Source organism: Rattus rattus, chromosome 13 (genome assembly GCF_011064425.1).
Source record: "Rattus rattus isolate New Zealand chromosome 13, Rrattus_CSIRO_v1, whole genome shotgun sequence".
In the NCBI taxonomy this organism is placed as follows: Eukaryota; Metazoa; Chordata; class Mammalia; order Rodentia; family Muridae; genus Rattus; species Rattus rattus.
In genome coordinates this window covers 6,548,934-6,574,337 of record NC_046166.1, presented here as the reverse complement: position 1 = coordinate 6,574,337, position 25,404 = coordinate 6,548,934, and the positions used below count along the sequence as shown (strand labels likewise).

The 25,404-nt window shown below is 49.2% G+C and overlaps 1 protein-coding gene across 1 annotated transcript in view; it reads right to left on the bottom strand.

Moving 5' to 3' along the window:
* Positions 1–25,404, bottom strand: part of LOC116914300 (store-operated calcium entry regulator STIMATE) — a 52,012-nt gene that overhangs the window by 4,276 nt on the left and 22,332 nt on the right. The window contains exons 2-5 of the mRNA XM_032918541.1: positions 8,281–8,329; positions 6,883–6,978; positions 4,469–4,590; positions 131–243 (exon numbers count right to left, since the gene is read on the bottom strand). Coding sequence (XP_032774432.1) covers positions 131–243; positions 4,469–4,590; positions 6,883–6,978; positions 8,281–8,329 — 380 coding nt within the window. The remainder of the gene's footprint in view (positions 1–130; positions 244–4,468; positions 4,591–6,882; positions 6,979–8,280; positions 8,330–25,404) is intronic.

Below are 25,404 nucleotides of genomic sequence, written 5' to 3'. Positions count from 1 at the left end.
AGATCCAGGCCTCGCTCATGGAGCTAAAACAAAAACAAGCAGGCCAGGGGCTGGCTGGCCAGGGCTGTGGATGACATGGGATGCCATTTTCTTGGCTTATCAGAGAGCAGAAGCAGGGATGGACGCAAACCTTTTTCCACTGGAGTATGAGAAGGACGATGAAGACCACGGACTTTTCAAAGATCATGATCACGATGTAAAGGGCACACTGCCCGACCCAGGCCCCGCACTGCAGAGGGTCTCCTGCAGGGACAGGAAGGCGCTTAGCCACATACGCCAGAATCCGAGTAGGACAATCCCACCCTCACCCCATTTGCCCCTAGCTGGATCCCAGAACCCCAGCTCTAAGTTTCTTCATGAGCCCCTAAAGCTCTACAAATCACCTCACTTCTAAAAGAGGCGGCTCCCTGCATAAAGTCAGAATTCCTAATTTAGACAAACCAGAATGTTCTTCTTAAAAAAAAAAATATTCTAGGCTGGAGTTGAGAGGAACTAAACTTAGTAGGAGCTCACGCTGGCTCTGTGTCCACTGGCAGCAGAAGCCGGGTTAAGCACGAAAGCTATTATTATCTGCAGTTGGTTTTCCCAGTGACTGCTGCTAACCCCCCGCGTCCTCTGTCCACGATGGGACTGACACTGTGCCTATGAATGCAGTAATCAGCTTCTTTGTCCATTTCCCTCCTTTCGGCCACCCACTTCCTACGCCGTCCCCCAGCATCCCTGCCGTTCTCAGCCCTGAGCACATCAGTCTGACCTAGAGAAACTCAGATTCCACCAAATTCATGCAAAAGAATCCCAAGTTAATGCTTTCTAGGGCTTTTTCATAGCATTAAGCAAAAAAAAAAAAATTTTTTTAGGGGGGGAGCAACCTAACCTAATTAATTTTGGGGAACCACACAACACCTTGGCTAGGACAAAGAGAGAAGCCTTCAAGATTAGGGGTAGCAGAGACAGACTGAGGCCAGCAACTATGACACAGGGGTGAGTCTGTCAGTGGGTATGGTTAAGAAATGACTTGGAGAGTGGGGGGGGGGGGAGGCGCTCCAAGAGACCAAAATGGGGAACACCTGGCCCTGCAGTGCCTCAGAATGCTTCAGAAAGGGACTCAATGAAGGGCGGGGGCAGCCTCTCCAGAGAATGATTGAACGACATGCAGAATCTTAGCACAGGCCCCAGAGTGGGAGAGCGGGTGACAACCTGCCCTCCACCCACCAGAACAGCAACAAAGTAACATTTCAGGGAGGCCGAGAAGAGAATCTGGTCTGGAGAGAAAGCTCCAGGCGGTGTCTGGGCCTGCAGGCTGACAGCAGAACACGTGTGTCCTTTTCTGGATATTGGCAGGCAGCATGCGGCAACACGCTACTGCCTGACCTAAGGCTTCCTTCCCAGCTGCTCCCGCTTCTGGGGCAGGGTACCTGAGCCTCAGAGAGCACTCGGAAGTGCCGCTCTTCCTGGCAAAGCTGCCAGCAGGAGTTAGTTACACAACGTTTTCGGTAAACCACCTGCCCTTACTGAGAAAAGTTCACTTGAACAGGAGAGGAAACTATTTGCTTAGGCTCTCAGGCAAGGCCAGGGATGCCCTGCAGGAAGTGGCACCGGGAAGGGTCTGAGAAGGACTGGTGCATCTGGGAGAAGGCAGAAGAGACCCCATTTGTTCACTGTTATAAGAACATTCACTAGCTCAGTGTTCACTTACTCCATTTTCCCAGAAGCTATGAGTAACAGGGAAGAGAGAAACGACTTTCCTCTTCTTTCTTAGTTTGTCTGTACAGTGGGGCTGCCACTGCCTTTTGTGTTTTGACACTAAAATAAAAATGCTGAAAACCACGCAGAGAGACAAAAGCAGCCGTGTCCAGGCGATACACCCACACACCCTTGCTCGCCTCCTGTGTACCCAGGCCACAGGTCACTGCAGCTGGATTGAGTAACATGTGACAGTTTGTTTGATCATTTCTGTTCCCTTGAGAGTTTTTCAAATGCTCCCTGAAGTCCTGTCTTCAGGACAAATGCGGCCAACAAGCGAGCCGGTGTGAACTGTTTTCTGTTGTAGTGGGCAACCTCAGGGATGCTCGTTTACTTTCGTGAACTGTTCTCTCGGGCTGCTACAGGAATCAGGGCCGAAAGGAAGGGACACGAGTGGGCTGAGAAGCTTCTGGAAGGGGGGCACTTAGGTGGGCGGGAAGGGAAGCCTATGATGTACTGCACCACTGAGCACTGTCTTGTCTGCGGGTACAATAAGCTTGGTCGTCAGACTAGAGATACTCAAACACTGTTCACCCTCAACTAAACAACTGTGCTTATGTTCAAGTCCCATGACTTCTCCTAGGAACCCAACGTGCTGTCTAGAGAGCAAACCCCGTCGCCTTCACTTCCCTGAGAGCTGTGGGGCTGACCTGGTGTTCCTGTCTCAACTGGACAGGTAAGTTCACAGGTGTAGAAGTCAGAATGGTCCTGCAAAGATGTCCACACCCCAATCCTGGACCCCATGACATGTGCTGCGGCCTAGCCAAGGGCAGCTCTGGCTGTTAATGGAATTGAGGTTGCTATTCGGACTTCAAATGGAGGATCTGGAGTGTCCAGATGCACTCTGGGTAATCACAGGACCACTTCAAGGTGAAAGGTCAGAGCGGTATATCATGAGAAGAACTTGGCTGCTGGCTTTGAAGACAGAGGGAGAGAATCATAAGCCAGGGACTCAGACAGAACTAGAGGCTGGACAGGGCAAAAGAACCACCATCCCTATCGCCACCAGAAAGAGACAACCCTGGTGTTGCCTTCATGTTAGTCCAACGGAAGTCGTGGACTTCTGAAGGAAGCACAGATAAATCAGTCTGGGTTATCTGGGCCACTAAGCCTACGCTGGTTTCTTGCAGCAGCAGAGAACACTAAGCAACTACGATGCCACGGGCAATGGGGAGACAGTCCAGGGAGCGAGGACTTGGGGTGGCCCTGGACAAAGGGACGCTTTCTCTGAAGACACTTGAGGACTCTGGTTCCCAACAGCAGTGACGGGATTATGGGGCTGGGCCAAGAGGACAGAGCTCACACAGAGCCACTGCCATGTTCCCTTCTCTCCATCCTTGGGGAGGCAGACAAGGCTGGCTTCAGAACCGGTGGTATATGGGACGAGACCATATACAGTTGACCGTGGGAACTCTGTATCATCACTGGGTCGGCTACTGGGGAGCTGACAGCTCTGTCTTCCAGACGCGGATCTGGACAGCAGAAGTGCAGGTGAGCAGTGCTGGTGGAGGTAGAGTTTTAGGTGTCCTGGTGCAGAGGACACAGAGCCCGCAAACATGTCCTGACGGGGTAATTGCTTAACTCCTAGTTGCCCTTGAGAATGATGTCACACTGGCTCACATGTGTTGGGCCATCTCTGGCCTGCAAGCTGAGAACGCTATGGCGGGGGCACTTCAGAAGCCTTCGCTCGAGTCCTGAGGCACATGCTACGTTGGGCACTATCTTAAGTCACTGACTCACTGGCATCAAGTAACAGGCTAAGAAAAGCCCTCCCCTGAACTCATCTATCCTCACTGAAGACAAACAATTACTTAAGATGTCTAGAAATACCCAAGGCGCTCCACGGCCAGCTCCACCGATCTCCTGCCCTTTTAAACTGTCAGTCCCTCAGGTCTTCAACCACCTAGAAGTGAGTCAGTCTCTGGGTGCAGAGCTGTGAGTCGTCTGCTTGGCGTGGAAGGGATGTGGAGCCCGATTCTACCGCTTGTCCCGGCGCCCTCTTGTGGTGAAGTTCTGCTAGCACTGCTCTGGGCCCAAGAGTAGCTCCTCACCAGAAGCTCCACACATCCTCAAGCTTAGAGCCAATATGAAAGCAGCTTCTTATTCAGGCTGTGACATGGGGGTCTTACAAGGTAGGCTAGCACCCACAAGCTGCAGGTCTGAAGCCTTATATCTGAGTCGGGGTAAACTTCACATCTGAGAGACTGGGGCACCCAGATGCTAGGTGGGAGAGAAGCCTACAGCTAGAAGGAGGCGAGGCAACTTGGCCTCAGAAGGGATGCGCACATTAGCCCTTGACATGTGGGCACTACGCTGTCACAGAGCAACCTAGTGACGGGAGAAACACAGGTGTGTAGCATAAAGAGGGACAGGTTTTCGCCTCACTGTGGACGGCTTCCCAAACAAGAGCTGCTCCCATCTGTCTAATGCGGTGGGCAGTGACATGGACTCTTTGGGGAGCTCGGCAGAACGAGGTGGCCTTGCAGCCCCGCATGTGGGACCAACAAGTGCCTCTGGGAGAAGGGCCATCTCTCGGCTTCTGCCAATCCTTCCCTCCAAAATGAACGTCTTGGCGGTTGAAGCACTTCCCCCCTGACCCTAGGGAACCGAATCTCAAGCCCTAAGTGAACTCCTTTATGTTCAACAGCTCCAAATCATCCAGATTTCAGAGCTGCACAGGGCGAGCAGAACCCAGCAGGCCCTACCCAGTGTCCACAGGCATTACCATATTCTCCAAAACGCAGGGACTCCCACTGCTGCCACTCCACCAACACACCGACGGCACGTACGCCCACGTAAATGAGGAGCATGCCTACAGTGGCGTCCAGAAGGAAGTTGATGAGGTACCTGGAAGAGAGGCCACACCAGCACGGTCAGGGGACAAAAGCCACTACGCTGTGGCCTCACTGTGGCTCTTACCAGGGTCCCAAATGAAGGCTATCAGACCCAGTCTTTGATCGGCTTTACTGAGGGAGAGGGGAACCCCGACATGACATGTATTTATGCAAGAGACTACAGGATGGTGGCTTCCATTTCCAGGAGTCTGAAGTGATGCTAATCTTAAAGACTTGAAGAACAGGGAAGAGGACAGAGAAACTTTATAAACTTCAAGTATATGTGTCAAGGCCAAGATTCAACAGAAGACAGCTTGCCTGGAAGTAGCTAAGGAAACCGAGGAAAACAAAACCGAGTGGACAACAATAAATCCATTAAGTGATTCTGTTCTTCCTGATGGTTCCAGGCCAACGGAGGTGGCACAATTGTGCCACTTTCCCGGGGCATTCACGGAAAATGGCTTCTGGGACTTCTTAGGCAAATCAGGCAGGGCCGCAAGGCTTTGTGCTCATGTCCATCCCTGTCTGTAATCATGTGTGCAAACACTAGTTTTACCTTTTTTTTAGAGGTGCTGTGATGGAAACCAGCACTGTGCGCGCGCGCGTGTGTGTGTGTGTGTGTGTGCACGCACATGCTTGTGTGTATGCTTTCATGTGTGAGTGCGTGTGCTGCACAAATATTCTATCAGAGCTACAGTTCCAGACTTGGCTTTTATACTTCACTGAGAGTTCTGCTGCCTTGAGAAAAGGCCAGAGGACTGGAGAAAGGGACATGGGAGGCATGCCACAGGGACCACACATTCTTCTTCTTTTTTTTTTTTTTTTTTTTTTGGAGCTGGGGACCAACCCAGGGCCTCGCGCTTCCCTAGGCAAGCGCTCTACCGCTGAGCTAAATCCCAACCGGGACCACACATTCTTATAAGACAAGGTTTGTTTCCATTTGCCTGACAAAGAACCTTGTCCTCGCCTTGTTTACCTAGCCTCCCTACACCCAGGTCTAGCTGAGCACCGCTGGACACGGGCTCCAGTTACCTAGGCGGGCGAAGATGAACATGAGGCCATGGAGCAGATACTGAGCCTCTGATACCGAACGGCTCCGAACTCCCTACAGACAAGCTCACGGACAGTGCAAGACTTGGCTTCAAGGAGCTTCCAAGCCGCTAAGGCCTGAGACACTTGGTTGTACCAGCAGACCTCTGCCCCAGGCTGGGCTTTGTGATGTGCATAACACTTCAATATGGGGCCAGCTTATTGTGCTTGGTCCTCAGAACCCAGAGCATTGAGAGGGAGGCAGGCAGTTTGTTCTTCCTCCTTAAAGACACAAGGGGTCACTCTCAGACCAGAGTCAGAAAGAATAGTCACAGCTTCCAAAGCAATTTCCATTCCGGCAGGAGGGCACTGCTCTGACACTGCTCTCTAATTCACGTGGAATGCTATTCACACCTGCAGTTTCACATCTGAGATGAAGCCTGGAAACTAACAGGGCAACGGCTACATCCAGTCTTGAATTCGCTTACATACTTGTCAATTACTCCCTGAGCCTAGTGGGTGCTGTCCCTGGAAGCCAAGACCAAACGTCACACCCTGCATTCAGCACAGAGGATTCATTTAGACATCAGAGCATCATGGGGGCTTGCACACAGACTGGTTTAATCCAGCTTCGCCATGTCTGCACCGTGTGACCGTTAGGTTCTATAACCTTTCTGTGCCTCCCACTTGAAGTTGGAGATGGGAGGTAAGGATTGGGATTGGAATCTGTTAGGGGAATGACCGCTCCTCCTCCAGTAAGAAGTACAGCACTTTAGGGCATGGCGAAGGTCGCAGACACATTGCTCTGCACATCATGTGGAAGGCAGTCCACACGGACAGATGGAACAGTGGATGTGCTTTGTGTCAAAGAGGCCCGTAATGGCTCAACAATAACCGTGCCTGTGAGCATCTCACAGCACAGCTAAACAGCCATGTGCTCTGCAGCTGGCCCACAGCCACTCTCGAGTGTTATCCTGTCCTGCTGGGGGGGCTGCTGGGAACCTGGGATCACGAGGGCACTAGAAAGACAAATGACTGAACTTAGACTGATGAACAGAAAGCCAACACACAAGGTCACTATCCAAGTCCTGGGAACCAACCAAAAGCTGAGTGTACAAACTCATGAAGGCATACACAGGATGAGACCAGAGAGAGAAATCCAGAGGAGAAAGGATGGGTGCCTCCCCCAAGCTAGAGAGCTGTGCTGGCAAGGGGAGGGAAGGGAAGGCTAGTCCGTATTTCCAGTGGAGGTTAAATTCGAATACAAGCCACTCACAGTGAGCAAGGGTCCTCTTCAGTGAGATCCGCTAGGTACACGTTTGCAAAGTGGATGAAGAGCATCCCTATGGCTTGTTTGGAAGTGTCTAAAAACCTGCGTAAAACAGAACCAGCAAGCGTTACCCACCTGACGGGAGAGCGGCGACCACCTTGGGGGAAGGAGACCAAGTCTGTGGCCAAGCCTCAAAACCATCCCTACACCCAAAGAGAAACACACGGAGGGCCTTAGATCTAGGTCTTTTTGAAGCTCCTCGCTGACCACAAGAGCAGGACTAAACGCCCAGACTCGGGAGAATCGGTGACAGAAGAGTACAAATAGGAATTCTCAACAGACAGGAGTTATGTCCTTAAGAGTCACAGTACGTGTGGGACGATTTATAAAGCACTTTTATTGACTGCCTGTCTCCTTCCAAGTGACTTACTGTTTGGGAATTTTATCATTGGGATCTGTTTCTGAAGTTTTACTGCTGTGTAAGAAACATACACCTGCTACCATAGGGCCATCCTATACAAAAGGAGTGTGTTTGATATCATGTGTCTACATTAAACGCTTGGTCTCTGCCCCTGACCCAGAGTCCTAACCGCCCTGTAACCTCCCAAGTGCCAGGGGTGGGAGGTCTAATCCTTGGGACTGTCCTGGGAGCACATTCTGTTGGTACCTGGAGTTCCTAGAGAGCTCTAGGATGGGAAAGGCCACTGAAAGACTAAGCCGTGATTAAGTAAGACCCACCACACTCCAGGGAGAGAAGGGCAAAGCTGACAGTCAGGTGAGCCTCGTGAACCTTAAAACATGGGCCTGGAGTGTGTCGGAACCAGTGAGCAAATGAGCTGGTTTACGGGGGGGATGGAGGATGTGAAGGCCATGTTCCCAGAACTGCGCTCAGGAACAGGACATCCCAGCTCATCGAATGGCTTCATCTGGCCACTCATTCGCCTGCATCCTTCATGATAAACCGGGAAGTGTAAATACTCAAGTTTTCTTGAGGTTTGAGTCACATCTGGTGAGGGGTGTGCTAAGAGTCTCTGAAATATGCATGGCTAATTTCCAAGTGTCTGATTACATACACAGACTGTATGAAGTCAAGAATTTAAGCATAATCTCGTAAGCCAGGATGAGGAAGCCCACAGCAGAGGCTGCCCCGTGCGTACTGCCTTCCACTTCCAGTACTGAAAGCATTATAAATAAAAGTAGGGGCCAGAGCTTTTGAAGAAACAGAACTAGTTTCATATTATACAGCACTCATATTAACTCAACTGAAGGATCCCACGTACTTTATACGGTATGCAATTTCTCCTATTCCATGTCCTACCTACCCCAAAACTGTCCCGTGTTCCCAAACCAAACCCTAGCACCACAGAAGGCGCCTTCTGAGTGAGTCAGCATTTTGTTACATACCATATCCTCCATGGCCGTCTTTCATGCTTTGGTTCTCGGAAGCGTTTAACTGAAAGAACAAACAGACATTGGGAGTTTCTCAAACCAACAGCAAAGCAAAGTGCATACCCAAGGTGGGTTATCAGTCTTCCTGCTATTTATAGTGCTAAGTGAAAACACGGAGTATGTCGGCACGGGGCGGCATACTCTGCTCAGTGAAGGTTACGGAGAGCCTGTGTGGCTGTCTGTCAGCAGGGACTCTTCAGAACTAGATACCTAGTCCTAAAGCGTGCCTTCTCAGCGTCTGTGCAGCCCTTCACTTTTTCCCCGTGACAAAGCTCATTTAGGAGGTTCCTAGAAGCAACAAGGGATAGTGTAGTTGCTTCCAGCCCCAGCGTATGTTCTGAGGACACCCCACCCACTCACCCTGGGGCTTACCGTACTCCAAGCCAGACACTGAGGATACAAATGTAAAGTCAGCTCCCTAGGAAATGGGAGAGCGGCACAGCGCAGGCTGGGAAGTGCTACAGAAGTGAAAGACCCGAGGCTGGACTGGACGCAGGAGTTAGGGCAGGCTTCCCTGTCAGAAGTAAATGAGCTAGGTCCTCAAGGCTCAGTAAGAGCAGAGAAAAGACACAGGGCAGACGCAGCTCTGGAGTTCACATGCATAGCTGCAGAGCACAGCAGTGTGTTCAGAATAATTCAATTTGCCTCATGATAGTAGATAAACACGAAAGCCTGCGGGAGAAACAGCAGGTAAGAGGGTAACAAGCTGAACATGAGACATGTGTCAGGGGTTCCTGAGTGCTGGGTCAGAGGGTTTGCCATGGATCCTGTAGGGAAGAAGGACCCAGGAGAGTCTAAGCAGAGTCGGCTTAGAAAAGCAGCCCTGAGAACTGAGCGGATGCTGGATTTCCCAAGTGGAAGTACTGAGAAGAGATGCTGGCTATGCTCACAGCTCTAGGGGCAAGGCAGCAACGACCTGCTCGACCTTGGCTGGCAAAGGACTCCCAGGGCAAAGGTGTGTGCCTGTTCTCGGCACGATGTCTGTAACAGGAAATAACGTGATTTGGCTACAGGTGCCCCTGAAACTCCTATCGACCTTCCACAACTAAAACAAACATCGGAAGTACGGCTTGTGTGATATTTACCACACCAAAGTGCTAAGGAAGAATCCAACTGACTTAAGGCATGAGAGACCCCCGATCAGAACGGGGACAGGGGAGCACCAACTTGGGAGAAATCCCCAGCCACCAAAGAGACTGAGAGCAGGCAGAGGGTGTGAGAAAACAAAAGGCAGGTCAGCCCTGCTCTGAATAAATGCAGCAGTCCACACAGCAGGCAAGGCTGCTGTGCAAACACGGAGTAACAAGCCTGGTGTCCTCAGTCATGCTGATACTGAAGAGACCGGAGAGCTGGCGGAACCGTAAGGAAGAGTGTCTTGTCCTTGACCTATGGTTTATCCAGACCCCAACAACGCCAAAGAATCTTAAGCTGAAGCCCTAGAGGCTCTGGGGCCTGAATGGCCCTGAAAGCAGGTTTCTCCTAGAAACACCAAGTGTCACTGAGGGGCACAGGCTCACAAGAGACTGGGTTATAAACTTCCAGCTGGGCCGGGTCACTTGGTGCCTCCCAGATCTGTCCTCAGCATCTGACTACTGCCACCATTATGTTTGTTCTTCAAAATAGGGTTTCTCTGTGTAATCCTGGCTGCATTAGAACTCTCTCAAACTTAGAGATCTGTCTGTCTGACTCCCCAGTGCTGGGTTAAAGCACGCTTGGCTTTGTCTTCACCAGTATTAACAACACCAAATATTGGAAAAGGAGAAGGCTCTGATTCCTACAAGACGAACACTTAGGTAACAGAGGGGCTGTAATTTCCCTTCAAATGGCTTGTGGGGAGGAATTATACATTATGTATATTAAATAGGTTACATAAAATGATATAATTAAGTACAGTATAACTAGACACAAGTATAGGTAATTATGTAATAAATCTACTGTTATACTATTATAGCAATGCGATACGTGGATAACAGGAACAACTGTGGTGCCAGGGGACGAATGCTTTTGAAGAAGTGACTAAGGTCAAATGAGGTCCTGTGGGTGTGTCCTAACTCAATATGTCTGGTGTTTCTTAAAAAGAGGAACCAGAGCACATATGTATGAGTGAGCACATATGTATGAGTGAGCACACGTGTCTGAGTGAACACATATGTCTGAGTGAGCACATGTGTCTGAGTGAGCACATCTGTATGAGTGAGCACATGTGTATGAGTGAGCATATGTGTATGAGTGAGCACATGTCTGAGTGAGCACATATGTCTGAGTGAGCACATCTGTATGAGTGAGCACATATGAGTGAGCACATGTGTCTGAGCGAGCACATCTGTATGAGTGAGCACATATGTATGAGCGAGCACATGTGTCTGAGAGAGCACATGAGTATGAGTGAGCACTATGTATGAGCGAGCACATATGTATGAGCGAGCACATGTGTATGAGCGAGCACATATGTATGAGCGAAAGCACAGTCTGGAGTGAGCACATATGTCTGAGTGAGCACATGTGTCTGAGCGAGCACATATGTATGAGTGAGCACATGTCTGAGTGAGCACATGTGTCTGAGTGAGCACATCTGTATGAGTGAGCACATGTGTCTGAGTGAGCACATCTGTATGAGTGAGCACATATGTATGAGTGAGCACACGTGTCTGAGTGAGCACATGTGTCTGAGAGAGCACATGAGTATGAGTGAGCACTATGTATGAGCGAGCACATATGTATGAGTGAGCACATGTCTGAGTGAGCACATATGTCTGAGTGAGCACATGTGTCTGAGCGAGCACATATGTATGAGTGAGCACATATGTATGAGTGAGCACATATGTATGAGTGAGCACATGTCTGAGCGAGCACATATATCTGAATGAGCACATGTGTCTGAGTGAGCATATGTCTGAGTGAGCACATATGTCTGAGTGAGCACATGTCTGAGTGAGCACATGTGTATGAGTGAGCACATGTGTATGAGTGAGCACATATGTATGAGCGAGCACATGTGTCTGAGTGAGCACATATGTCTGAGTGAGCACATGTGTCTGAGTGAGCACATGTCTGACTGAGCACATGTGTATGAGTGTACCAGGAAAGGACCATGTGAAGATACCGTAAGGAGCAGACATCCAAGTTGAGAGGTGGTGGTGCACACCTTCAATCCCAGCACTTGGGAGGCAATGGCTGGCGGATCTCTGTGAGTTCAATGTCAGCCTGGTCTACAGAATGAATTTCAGGAGAGCCAGGACTACAAAGAGAAAACCTACCTCAAACAAACAAACAAACAAACACCAAACAACAACAAAAAGTAGCAGCTCTTCATTGGTTCCTCAGAAAATTGGGATTTGATCTACCTTAAGACCCAAACCCACTCTTGGGCAGGTACTCAAAAGATGCTCCATCCCACAAAGATTATATTCATTGCAACTCTACTCATCATAGCCAGTAACTGGCCACAACCTAGATGTCCCTCGACGAAAGACGAATAAAGAAAACATGGTACATTTATACGATGGGGTATTACTTGCTGTTAAAATCAATGACATCATGAAATTTGCGGGCAAATGGATGGAACTAGAAAAAAAAAAAAAATCATCCTGAGTGAGGTAACCCAGGCCCAGAAAAACAACCCCAGTTTCTATTTACTTACGAGTGGGCATCAGCTGTTAAGTAAATGATAATGGAGCTACAATCCACAGACCTGAGAGGCTAGGCAGGGAGGAGGGCTGTAGTGGGGAAGCATGGTCTCCTCAGGAAGGAGTGGGGATGAGAGCTGGAGGGGTCATGTGGTGGGAACTGGGGTGGAGGGAGAGAGTGTGGGGAGACAGCTGGAATTGGAGGGGGTGGGGGAGGCGGAACCTAGTTCAGTGGAAAATTCCTGGAATCTGTGAGGCTCCTAGTGGGGGCCCCTAGTAATGGAAGACTTGCAGTCTGACCTGGTCATCTTTTGTAGCCAGGCAAGGCTCAGCAGTGGGACTGCGAGAAAGGCACTCAGTTGAGACTTTAGCTGAGGGGTCCCACAGAGATCCCTAATCAACCCAGGCTGACCCTAGGACAGCCAGGCTGATGTTAGGGTGAGGGTCGCTCTCTGAAACGGATGGTAGAGCCCCGTTTCTGGGGACAGCATCCACACAGCTCAGTGGATGGAGAGAGGTCAAGCTGGTGCCTGCAGTCTTCACCCCTATGGTCTACTCTCTTTGGTATGGGAAGGTACTCTGCAGGATATGGACACAGAAAGCTGCACACCACCCCAGACACAAAACCTTTGACCTACAATCTACGAGATGCACTGGCACAATGGTAGCACGGAACTTGTGGGCGTGGCCAACCCATGTCTAGTTTAACTTGAGGCCCAGGCCAGGAGAGTCAGCTCATGCCTTACACTGCCTAGATGGCTAGGGACAAGGGACTGGAGAGCCCAGACACCTAGGGTAGAAACAAACAAACAAACAACCCAAAACAAAAAAAACCAAAACCCAATGAAATGATTTCTAATGTTCTGCTATACTCAGAACGGTTTTATCCAGTCATCAGAGAGGCTTCCCTTGGCAGCAAATGGGAGTGAGTGTAGAGCCCACAGCCAGACATACGGACAGCCTAGACTGGAGGTCTCCACTGGGTCCCTTGGATATCAAGGAACTCTTCCGAAGAGGGGGTAGAAAGACTGTAGGAGTCAGAGGGGACAGAGGACACGAGGAGAACGTGGTTCACACAGACTGAAGCAGCAAGCACAGGCCTGCATGGGTCTGCACCAGGTCCTCCGCGTGCTATGGCTGTGAGCTCGGTGGTTCTGTGGAACAGGGGGAGCGGATGTGCCTCAGGCCCTCTCGCCTGCACCAGAGACTCTTCTCCTCCTAATGGACTGCTGTGTCCAGCCTTGAGATAAGGCCTCGTCTTACTGTATCTTGTTTTGTCCTGTCTGGCTGTTGTCTCTTGGGGGCCTGTTCTTTCCTGAGGAGGAAACGCGTCCTGACTAGCCCTTTCATCGTGGATCTGACCTCAGAACTGAAAGAAAATAAACGTCTACCATTTAAGACACCCAGTCTGTGTACTGTGTTAAGGAAGCCAGGGGACTTAATCATGTAGAAAGATAGTGACTGCAGGGCAAGGTGAGGCTTTTCAATAGGCCGAATGTCCCGTTTAAAAAGGTGGAGAGAGAGCATACGTCCAGAAGTCCAACGTGGTGAGTCTGCCAAAGAATTACACTGCGTTCTCTGAAGTGCAAGGTGAGTATTCTCCAAGTTCAAATGTATTTATCTATGGTGTATTAATTTACTGATATAACTTGAAAGTGTTTCCATGTATGAAAACATATAGGGAGGTCACTGTACCACTGTCACAACAAAACCCTGGAAATAAACGGTCACTAAATATTAACGGGGATAAGTATATATAATAGGGCACGTATAGATTTTAATCCTAAACACTACTAAAAAAGTAGATCTAGACAAGATTAATAACTTAATATGGAAATACTTCCAAGTTCTATTGGTAAATTAATACACACATAAATATATACATTTGAACTTTTATGTAAGATGCCCTGTTCAGGAGGAGGTGAATCAGGTTAAGTCCTTGCCTTCCTTACCTGGGAGGGCGGCTAAGCTCCAGAGTGCATCCGTGCTGTGTGAAGGTGAACTCTGGGAAGAGTCTGGGAACAGGCGCGATCTGTTTGTGGGGGTTCTAGGTAATCTAACGGAGGAAGGTGCAGGGGGTCAGACAGTCTCCATGCTGAAGTGGGGCGAGGGCTTCTCTTTCTGCCTGAGGGGACGGGTGGATGCTAAGCTGGAGTTCACTCAGAGGCTTCATTCTGCTGCTGTGCTGACAGCAGCCTAAAGAGGGTGATACAGGAGCAGGGAGACCCGGTAGACATCCTGGGCCAAAGAATAGCACATCACTTGCTGCCACAGAAGGCTGAGGAGAAGAAAGATGTTTTAGAAAAACCTTCAGCTGACAGAATTAGCTGTGGACATGAGAGAGAGAATGGTGTAGAGGCCCCTGCTGGTGGGAATTCAAACTTGCCCCGTGGTATCTCGCATCTCAATTGAATGTTCTAATCCAGGGACAAGGAAACCTACGAAGACAGAAGTCTCTGCAGGTGAAAAGCCAGGAGCTAACGTTAAAAGCAAGGTTCACAGAACTCCAGGACGAGTGACCTCTCCATTAACGGCGCTCCTGAAGAACAGAGAAAATGGACAGAGCAAGGTCCCGCATCACCTTCTGAGGCAAGGCTCAGGGCAGAGCAGGCAGGGTGAGGAAGCTCTCCAGAGCTGCAAGCAGCTTCCGGGGCCAAGAGAGGAGGAGAGCCAGCAAGCTGAGACTCCTCCTGGCATTCAAGGCCAGCAGCACTAAGTGAAGCCCTTTCTCTCACACAGGCCCCTTCCTGTTGCATAAAGGACTCCAAACTGCCTTTAAACCTAAGCAGGTCCTCAGCAGGCACAAGACCGACAGACACAGGGTCCCAAGCCTCTGAAGGAATGAACAGTCAAGAGTATGAGCTTAGAGACAGAGGTGAGTTTGAACCCGGTCTCTGCCTCTAACTTGCAAGTCAGTATGCACGCATGCGCACACACACACACACACACACACACACACACACACATACACACACGCACACTCTATACACGGGAAGAAAGAGGGAGAGGAGTACTTTTAAGAACTAGCAGCTTAGGGAAGCACAGCTCACTCTCCCATCCCTGCCTCTCACCCTGTATTCCCTCTCCTCTCTCCACTCATCTCCCTGAGTCATAGGCTGAGCTGTCTCCTTAGAAGCATTCGACTTGGCTATGACCTGACCTCTCCAGTCCAGCCCCTCCTTTCTTCCTTCCCTGCAGGTCTAAGAGCTTAAGCACCCCCAACTGTGCTCCGTCCTCTTCCTATCCTTCAGTGGCCTGGATGCTTCTGGGGCTCATCCCTTTTCAACCCTTTGGGGGTTGCTCTCCTCTCAGGACTGGCAGTTTGCACAGCAGCCATGGACTGCTCTTCTGCACATGCCCCTTTCCTCACGCCTACCAAGGCCTTCAGGATTTGTATTCCCGAGCTGATGGGCTTCGCTGCTCCTCCCCCAGGCGGTGCTCGAACTTGCAGTGAGTAATGTATAGGGCCTGGCGTGCCTCAAACAGTTCCCATCTCCTCCAACCTTTGAATTAAAATACACCTTTTAGAAAATGTACACGTACAGGAAATATACATGTTTGGGTTTTGTTTGTTTGCTGTTGAGGTAAGATCTTGCTGGAGAGCCTCGGCTGGCCTTGCCTCTCCTCCCATCGCAGCCTCTCCCGTGCTGAGATCACAGGTATGCTCACCCTGGCCAGTCCCATTTTTTTGGTAGCATTTTTTTTCTAAAGTGCCTTTTCGATCTCTTTCAACTTTATGTTTCAGGCAGATCTGTTGTCAGCAGCATATAGGTGAGTTTCTCCTGAAATGTCGTTGGTAATTGCAAGCGGCTGCTAGGTAATAATCTCTGAACAGTTGGAGTTGACACCTCCTGTAATAAAGGACAGTGACTCGCGACAGCTTGCATCACACGCACAGCATTTGAACGACAGCATTTCAGGTACTAGCAGACAGTGGTATAGAAGCTACCTTCCAAGAAGGGCATTTTAAATAAGCCTTGAGAACCACACCACGGAAACAAACATTGCATGCCTGTCCAGCACAGGAGTCACCCTCAGCAAAGAGAAGGATGAGTGGCTGGGCCTGCTGTCGGGGCAGAAAGTCTAGGCCACATCTGGTCACCACAATCAACAAGCACCCATGGGGGATCTTGAAGGCCCAAGCTGAAGTCAACTGATATGGTGATCTGAGTAAGGCCATTTCTCTTGGCCCTTTCCTGGGCAGAGATGGCAAGAATACAGGACCCCATGCCACCTGCGACCCCACGTTTCCAAGAGTTAAATGAATAAATACCTTGCTCAGAGCCACAGTGCGGTTCATGTAACAGACAGAACACTGTCTGCTCCTCTATCCACCCATCCATCTTTCCATCCACTTACTGTCCATTATCTGCCCTCCATCTCTTCCCCATCACTGGTCTCTCCAAAGTATAAATAGTTATGCTTTCTCCTTTGCACTTAAAATACTCACGGCACACGAATTCATCACATTTCACACTTAAGATGTGTAATCTCTTTACATTATAAACGAGCACAGAACCGTCCCATGCCTTTCCTTCCCTAGTGTTTAGGGTAAAGGGCAAGCTCATTCTGTAGCCAAGGTCCGACACGGCAGGAATCTTGGTCATTCCTCTGACCCGATTCCCACATATCCCAGCCACAGAGGCTGCTCTACACCAAACGCCCACATTCTGTCTGTCTTCCTACAGCAACACTCTGCTCCAGATCAACAAGTGGCTGGCTTTCTCTTATCTCTCTGGTTCCCAGGTCACCTCCTTGGAAGCCTCTCCGGACACCCACATCTGAAGGTGTGTACCATGCCCATTCATCAACCTCCTGTTAGCCTATCCACGGGACTACCACGGCTTTTCTTTCTTATTCCTTTTGTACTGGAGACTGAATCCAGGGCCACACATGCTAGGCAAGCACCCTGCCATCGAACTGCATCCCCAGCCCAGTTCTATCTATTTTTATTTTGTATTTCTGCACTCTGATTTTGAGACAAAATCTGATAACAGTTTTAAGCTGGCCTAGAACTTACTTTGCAGCCCAGGCAGACTCTGAAATCATGATCTTCCTGTCTTAGCTTCACAAGTAGTTAGGACTACTGGCTTGAGGCGGAAGGCTTGGCTTCTCCCGTGTTTTCTGGACTGCCTTACTTTCAATAGCATGCCTGCCCGGTAGTGTCAGAAGGATCTGCTCAGGTCAAACCTATTCACCACTAGCACTTAGGCAGAGCCTGGCTCACATCAGGTAGCTGAATAACATTTTATCGAACAAAGGAATTTATTTAGATTCTCGATCAAGCTCCATTTCTTGGGGATTGTGTGGGCATTTATTTTGATTTTAGTTAAGTTCCATGAATTTTCATGATAGGTTCTTTCAATTTAGCTGCAGAGATTAAAACTGCTTTGGAAGCTAACAGCAAGAATGCCAGAGGACAATTACTCCCCGAGGGAAGGCAGAAGGCACTGATCCACAGTCTTGATTATGGTGTCTGGACTAAGTTTTTAACCACAAGTGTTCATGAGTAGTTTGGGGGTAAGGATTTAACTTTTTTTTTTTTTTTAAAATCAGATAGGATTAAAATTCTAAGGTAGCCAGATTTAGATCTCGTATAACATGTCCAGTTGAGGGCTGAGAGATGAATGGCGCCCTCTCAGAACAGCTAAACAAGTAAAAACGCTTACAGTCCTTGAAGCCACAGCTTCCGCTGGGAAGGGGGCAACAGTGCCTCTGTCTCATGCTAATGATCCGAGCAGGAGTGACTATTATCAGCACACCGCGTCCCAAGGGATCTGTCTGACAGGAATAACAGCTGATAAACACACAAGGTAAGAAGCCTGATGATGCTGACAACACAGAGTGATAGATGTGGCGAGAATTAAGAAGCAGGCATTGCCATCGAGGAAATACAGAACAGAGGTGACCCTGGTACCCAGAAGAACTCGGGCCAATGGAGGCACTCCCCTGGTGCCAAAGCGACCCGAACATTTTCGGACCGGGAATGCTGCAGGTAGATGGGTCTCTGGGACCTGGGAGGGGAGGTAAAGGGATAAGGCGTTCAGGATGCAGTGTTGTGTAACTCTGCCCTTAATGCCATTGGAACTCTGAGTAGGAACTCCAAGTAGGAACAAGCTTTCCGGGAAAGAGGCCCAGCTAACCAGTGCACTTAGGCCGAGGGGACATTCTAGGAATGGGGCACGCATGAAAACACGTTCATCTTCTCCTGTTTTGTGTTACCTCTGCATCATTATCCTAGTGTCCTAGACCAAAAAAAAAAAAAAAAAAAAAAAAATGCAGAAACTTTTTGATCTCATAATAAAGAGGTGTGTGTGTGTGTGTGTGTGTGTGTGTGTGTGTGTGTGTGTGTGTGTGTGTGTGTGTTCTATCAATTTACAGACCCCATGAGAAGTGAGGGGTTACTCTGGAAACGCTGGTTACTGTGTAAGGCACGGCACAGGGGATGTGATTGTGTGTCGAACTGACAAGGAGTGGACTTGCACTTTGGTTGTGAGCCTAGCCTTCAAGGCTGCGCCATCTCTCCAGCCCAACAAGGGAAGGATTTGTGATGACTACACTTGGTTGTTACCATGACTGCATCTGGAATTAACTTTAACCCGATGGCCAGGCATATGCCGGTGAGGGAGATTTTTCTTAATTAAATCATCTGAGTTGGCAGCCCCATTCTCCTCCTTATCTTCACGGCTGGAAGATCCACCTTTAATCCAGACCTTTAATCTGGGTCACACCTGCTGGCGGCCTATACAAAGGACATGGAAGAAGGAAGCTTCGCTCTGCCTGCCTGCTCTCTCGCCTCACTGTCAAGTCCGTCCCCTTGCTGGCAACTGGAGCCCACTTCTTCAGCACTCTGGGATGTACTGAACAGCAGCTGAGACGTCCAGCCTCACGGACTGAACGGCTACTGGATTCTTGGACTTTCTGGTTGGTGGACAGCCATTGTTAAGAGTAGTTAAACCACAGTCTATAAGTCATTCTAATAAATCTACTTCATACACACACACACACACACACACACACGTGCACACATGCACACACGGGCACACACACACTTATTCATTCTACAGGTTCCGTTCCTCTTGAGAACCCTTACTAATACAGATTTTGGTAGTGGGAGTGGTTCTACAGCAACAGAAGTGTAAGGACGATGTTTCTAAGGATCTGGAATAGGTGTTTTAGTTTGCCAACTACAATTACTGAAGCCTCTTCAGTTACTGAAGCCTCTCCTAGGAGCTCAGAGAGTACTGAAAACCCACGGTGTGAACTATTTTACACACTTGAGACAAATCCATTTGACTGTACTGATTCACCAATTATGACAGGCAGTGGATCTGGTAACTCTCTACGTAAGTTTTGACAACTTGTGGGAAAAAAAAATCTAAAGGAAATGATGCTGCTGGTTGGTTGCTCCTAGCATCTCCAGATAAACTGACAAAGGAAAAGAATGAGCTACAAGATTAAAAATTAGCCCACTTCTAGCATCTCAGAGTACAGTGAAGGACCACAACTCAGAGATAAATCTGATGGACTCCAGATGCACATCGGCAGTCTAAAGGTTTCTAAGTGTGCCCTAGAAGAGAATCATCAGTGGTCACAAAGCTCGAGCTGAAATCAAACCAAACCCCTCATTATAAGATTGACTGAATCACAGCGAAAACTGAAGTCCCGGCTTTGGAGAGAAGTGTCATCAGTTAAAGTGAGGGCATTAACTGGTAAAGAGTGGGATCCTGCAACTTGGGATGGAGATGTGGACCCTACTGGCGCTGAGAACTTTGAACCCTCCTATTCTCAAGGGTTCATCTCACCTGAAGAAGCAGTCTTTCCCCTCTCAGCAGAAGATGCACCCTCAGCCCCAAAGCCTGGAATATTAATTTGACAGAGGAAATTAATTCTTTATTCTCTGCTAAATCAGCAGTGACCTTCTCTGAAGGAGATGCCAGGCAAGATAATACCAATGTCTCCTGGGGCCCGACAGTAGTGGCCTCTAGAGCTGTAACCAGACGTAGGGCTACACAGGCTCCCAGAGGGAGACAGAAAACGCAGTCCACAGGAGGTGTGCTGCACTGCTGAGAGCTTACCGAGCAAGTCGGCCAGGTCCTTTAAGCAAAAGTCTGAGATCATGGCGGGAAGAACATAAACTGGATCAGGCTGGGTATGGATACGGGCCTACCAACTGTAGTGTCTAGGTGTAATACGGACGCTTGCACAGTTAAAAGGAAATGGTGTCAAAAGTTTGTCTGAATGGTTGGCTAAAGTATTTGTCAAAAGATGGCCTACTGAAATGGAGTTGGAGGTGCCTGACGTCCGTTGGCTCAGTGTCGATAGAGGGATTTTAAAGCTCAAGGAGACTGCAATTCTAGAGTAGACGTGTTGTGTAAAAACCTAATTCTCACACTGGAAAGGCTGGAAGACACACACGCTCTTCACGAATCCTGTAAGGTACGGAATAACGAGAGGCACCAGCACGTCTGTGGAACTCTGCTGTGCCCCTCTTCCTCCTGCCACCCCCTTAGGGCTGGAGATGCTGCCGCTCAGACAGATGAGTTAAATGCAGTGGTTTGGTTGGGCTCTGAAGTAGCGGGGGCCAAGAAGCCTACTGTACCTTTGTTTGATTTGCTTAAGTGGAAAAATCATCAAGCAGATGAAAAAGGGACACGGGGGACCATGGCAAAGGTAATCTTGCCCCACCAACCGATTTCACCCTGGAGCCAGTCTGAACGGAGATGGCCAGGTTTCCCTGAGGAAGGGCCTTGATAGAATGCCTGAGGGTTTTTTGTTTTGTTTTGTTGGTCCTTCCTCAGAGAGACCTTAAGCCTTTTGCATGGGTAATTACATGGGAGTGGGGGTGTGAAGGTGTAGGGGGAGGGGGAGGAAACTTCCTGGTTTCTGCAGAATATCACAGTGGTGATTGACACTATGATATTGACACACTATGGGTTGACAACACTGTGCTGATTTGATCAAGGGAGCAGCGACTCCTTTGGACTCTGGTGACACAGTGCATCAGAAGATGGGAAGTGAATCCAACCGAAATTCAAGGACCTTCTACACAGTGAAATTCTCAGGAGTCCACTGGTGTGGGGCACGCAGAGACACTCCTTCTAAGGTGAAGGGAAAGTTATTGCACCTGGCCCCTCCCACCACCGAGAAAGAAGCACAGGGCCTATCTGGATTCGGCAGACAGCACATTCCTCCCTCGCTTGCGTGTTACGAAGGCCCATTTAGCCAAGCGACTGGGAGAGCTGCTAGCTTTGTGTAGGGCTGGGAACAGAAGGCTCTTTAGCAGGTCCAGGCTGCTGGGCAGGCTTCTCTACCACTTGGACCGTACGATCCAGCAGACACAAAGGTACTCGAGTGTGAGTCCGCCTTTCTACCTCAGGAGCTGCAGTGTCAGAACGCTGCCCTGCCGATGTCCCATTCCGATGTGTTGTTCTGGGAAGGCGAAACGCTCCTTGTCATTGACAGGTCGCTCGAGCAAGGCAAAAACTTAGTTTAGGATAGGGGCCCCAGCCCATGCTTCTCCTGGTGAGAAATGGCTGGGCTGGGATAGAGGCTGGGATTCTCAAACTCTTGTGCACCCAGATGCCACCGGGAACCCTGAGGAGTTGAGAACAGGCCTTAGGGCCTGAGGTGAGCCCAGGGGGAATCTGGCTTAGCTCTGAGTGAGAGCCAAGGTATAGTGGGGCTTCTGTGGGACACTCAGCAGCAGCTCTGTGTGATGAAGCCCACCCTGCCCCCCCAAAGGTGGTCTTTGATAAAAGAGATGGTCCTTACTTGTCCAAACTGCTTTATTCATGATGGATGAGGATGCATACGTCTTACTTGGGGTGGATCAGGGATTAAATACTTTTTGCAGGAGCGGATGTCTAGGAAGGGAAGCTCACTGGCTAAACACTCAGGGCCTATCCAGATGCCTTATGAGCATGGAGTCTTGGTCCTGTGCGCCAGGACAGGGACCTGGTGGAGAGCTAGTTTGTACTCCTGGCATCCTCGATTATGAGATTCACTGGGGTTCTGAACGTACTGCTACCTTACCGGCTCCTCTGTCTGGTGGCACTGCCCCATAATCCCACACTTGGTAATGGCAGACAGGCATGCTGCCTGGGGACGCTGGCCGGCCACTGTGGGTGAATCATAGAAGAGCCCTTCAGGATTTTAGAGCAAGGTTCTACTATCATGAGTGGATGACTATTCTCCCTTTGAGAGGACGCTCTTGGTCTGCTCCTAGGCCTCAGTGGAAACTGAACATGTGACGATGGACCACTAAGTGACCGTAAAACCTGAGCTGCCCATCATGCACCTGACCCAGAGCCCTAAAGTGGGACGTGCACAGCAGCCGTCTGTTATCGAATGGAAGTGGGCCTACGCAGGTCCTGAAGGCACAGGCGGGTTACATGAAGAAGCCGTCCCAATGCCTATGGTTTTCTACTCCCGTTACGATGCCACCCGCTGCCCAGCATACAACTACAGCCTGACAGGGTGTGCCCTATGCTGGGCTGACTGAGACAGGAAAGACCGGGGCCTGGTTGACTGGTGCTCTGCACATTATGCGGACTCTACCCAGGAGTGGACGGCAGCAACGTTACAACTCCTCACTAGGACAACCCTGAACGCCAATGGGGAAGAGAAATTTCACAGCAGGCAGACCTCTGGGTAGAACACATGGTCAGTGCTATTGTGGATTGGCTGGGTGATCAGAGGCCTGGAAATGGCATGACTGGAACATTGAGGAGAAAGACACCTGGGGAAGCAGTGGACAGAGCAGTGGACAGAGCAGTGGACAGAGCAGTGGACAGAGCTCTCTAACTGGGTGAAGGATGTGAAGATGCTTATGTCCCATGTAAACGTTCATCAAAAGGTGACTTCAGCAATCAAGTAGACAGGAGGACCTGTTCTGTGGACACTCTGTCTTTCCCCAGCCATCCCTGTCACTGCCCAGTGGCCCATGAACAAAGTGACCACTGTGGCAAAGATGGGGGTTACGCATTAGCTCAGCAGCATGGACAGCTTCTCATCAAGGCTGAGCTGGCTACAGCTGCCTCTGAGTGCTAGATGTGCTGACAGCAGAGACCAGCACTGAGTCTCAGAGATGGCACCATTCCCCGGGTTAGCCAGCCAGTGATCTGACAGCAGGTTGATGACCCTGGACCACTTCTTCTAGGGAGAAGACATCGCCTCATCCTTTCAGGCATGGATACTTATTCTGGCTGTAGACTTGACTTTCTTGCACTTAGTGCTTCTGCCACAACCATCATACAGGGACTTGCAGAACGCCTTCTCCACAGTCATGGTTCTTCATACATTATTGCTCCTGACCGAGGAACTCCCTTCACAGCCAGAGAAGTACGACAGTGGGCCCAGGGTCGTGGAATCCACTGGTCTTACCATGGTCCCCACCATTCTGAAGCAGCTGGCCTGATAGAGAGATGAGCTTTTGAAGACGCAGTCACATCACCAGTTAGATGGCATCCGCCTAGAGCGCTGGGGAGAGTTAGGGTTAGCCTAACTCAGCAGCCAACATACGGTACGTTTTGTTTTTATTTGCTTTCCCATAGCCAAAATCCACAGGAATCAAGGGTGGAAAAGGGATTTGTCCCACTCACTATTACCTCTACTGACCCACTAGGACATTTTTTGCTTCCTGTTCCCATGACCTTAAGTTCTGCTAGTCTAGAAGTTTGGGTTCCAGAGAAGGGCCTGCTCTTGCCAGGAGCCATACAAAATTCCACTGAACTGGGATCTCAGACACCCCCCTGGCCGCTTTGGATTTCTGGTGTCCCTAAGACAACAGGCTAAGAGAGGAGTGACAGTGTTAATGGACTGCTTCTCCACAATGGAGGTAAGAAGGATAATGTCTGGAGTGCAGGAGATCCCTAGGGTGTCTCTTGGTGCTACCATATCTGTGATTAAAGGCAATGGGAAACTACAACAGCCTAATCCAGGAGGATCACAAAGGGAACGAAGGTATGGGCCACTCCTCCAGCAAAGAGCCCAAGACCTGCTGAGGTTTTTTTCAGAGGGTACAGGAATCACAGAATGGTTAGTAGAGGAAGGCGGTTATAAATACCAGCTAGGTGGCCAGTTGCAGAAACGAGGGTTATAACTGACATGAGTACTTTTGGTGTATTTTGTTAAGAATGTGTTTGTGCCAGATACTTGTGTTTTCTTTCCTCGACTGTCTGTCGAGTACTGTAACATTAACTAACCTGTAGCCAGCAGTTACAGATTTAGGTTGAGACGCTAAAAGAATGCCCCTCAAGGGACACATTCTAAATTTATAATGTGTTGGTGGTTGTATGAGGGATAATTATATCATGTTAGGCATAATTACGAACTTGTTAAATATATAATGTGTTTGCAATTGTACATGGACGGTTCTATTACGTTAGGTGTGAAAATGACCTAGTTATTGTTTTCATTTGGAAAGTAATCACGCCATAGGAGATATGATTGTGTGTCAAGTTGACAAGGCGTGGACTTGTGATGGCTACTCTTGGTTATCAACTTGACTGCATCTGGAATTAACTAAAACCCAAACGGCTGGGCACACCTGTGAGAGATTTTTTTCATAATTATATCATTTTAAGTAGGAAGACACACTTCTAATCCGGATCCTTTGAAGTAGGAAGATCCTCCTTTGATGCGGGCCACACTTGCAGCCTCTATCAAGAATATGGAAGCAGGAGGCTTGCTCTCTTTGCCTGTTTGCTCTCACTCTTGATGGCACATCCATTCCTTCACCGGCATTAGCACCGACTTCTTTGGGATCCCAGTGTATACTGAAGACCAGCGGAGACGCCCAGCTTGGTGGCTGGAACAACTGCTGGATGCTTGGACCTGTCGTTGGTAGACAGCCATTGTTGGGACTAGCTGGACCATAAGTTCTGGTTCTCTAGAGAATCCTGACTAACACAATTTATTACAATGCAATGAAGTACAATTATTTAAAAGTTGGAGACCATAAACTTGAAATGAGTGTATTCAGTGGTACATAAAATATAACTCAATCAAGTTATACTGTAAAACTGTTTAAAAAGTAAGACAAGGCTAGGGGTGCAGCTTAGTAATAGGGTGCTTGCCTATCATCAGTACAGCTAAAGTCAAAAAATAAGTAGGTCCATCTGCAGTGAAACAGAAGCATGTCCTAAGGAACGGAAAAAAGCAAGTTCCTAAATGAGAAATATGTATGGCACCTGTTTTTTACTTTAAGACAGACAAAAGAAAAGGAGAGAGAGAGAGAGAGAGAGAGAGAGAGAGAGAGAGAGAGAGAGAGACAGAGAGAGACAACACGAACGAACGGTCAAGCAAATGCTTGTAATCCTATCTCAGTACTAGGTTTAGGCTGGAGGATCAGTCACAAGTCGGAGCCAGTGTGAGCTCCAGGCCATGACAGGCTACAGAGTAGGTAGGAGTCTTGGTTTTTGTTCTTTAAGCAAACCAGGTCCCATGCTCC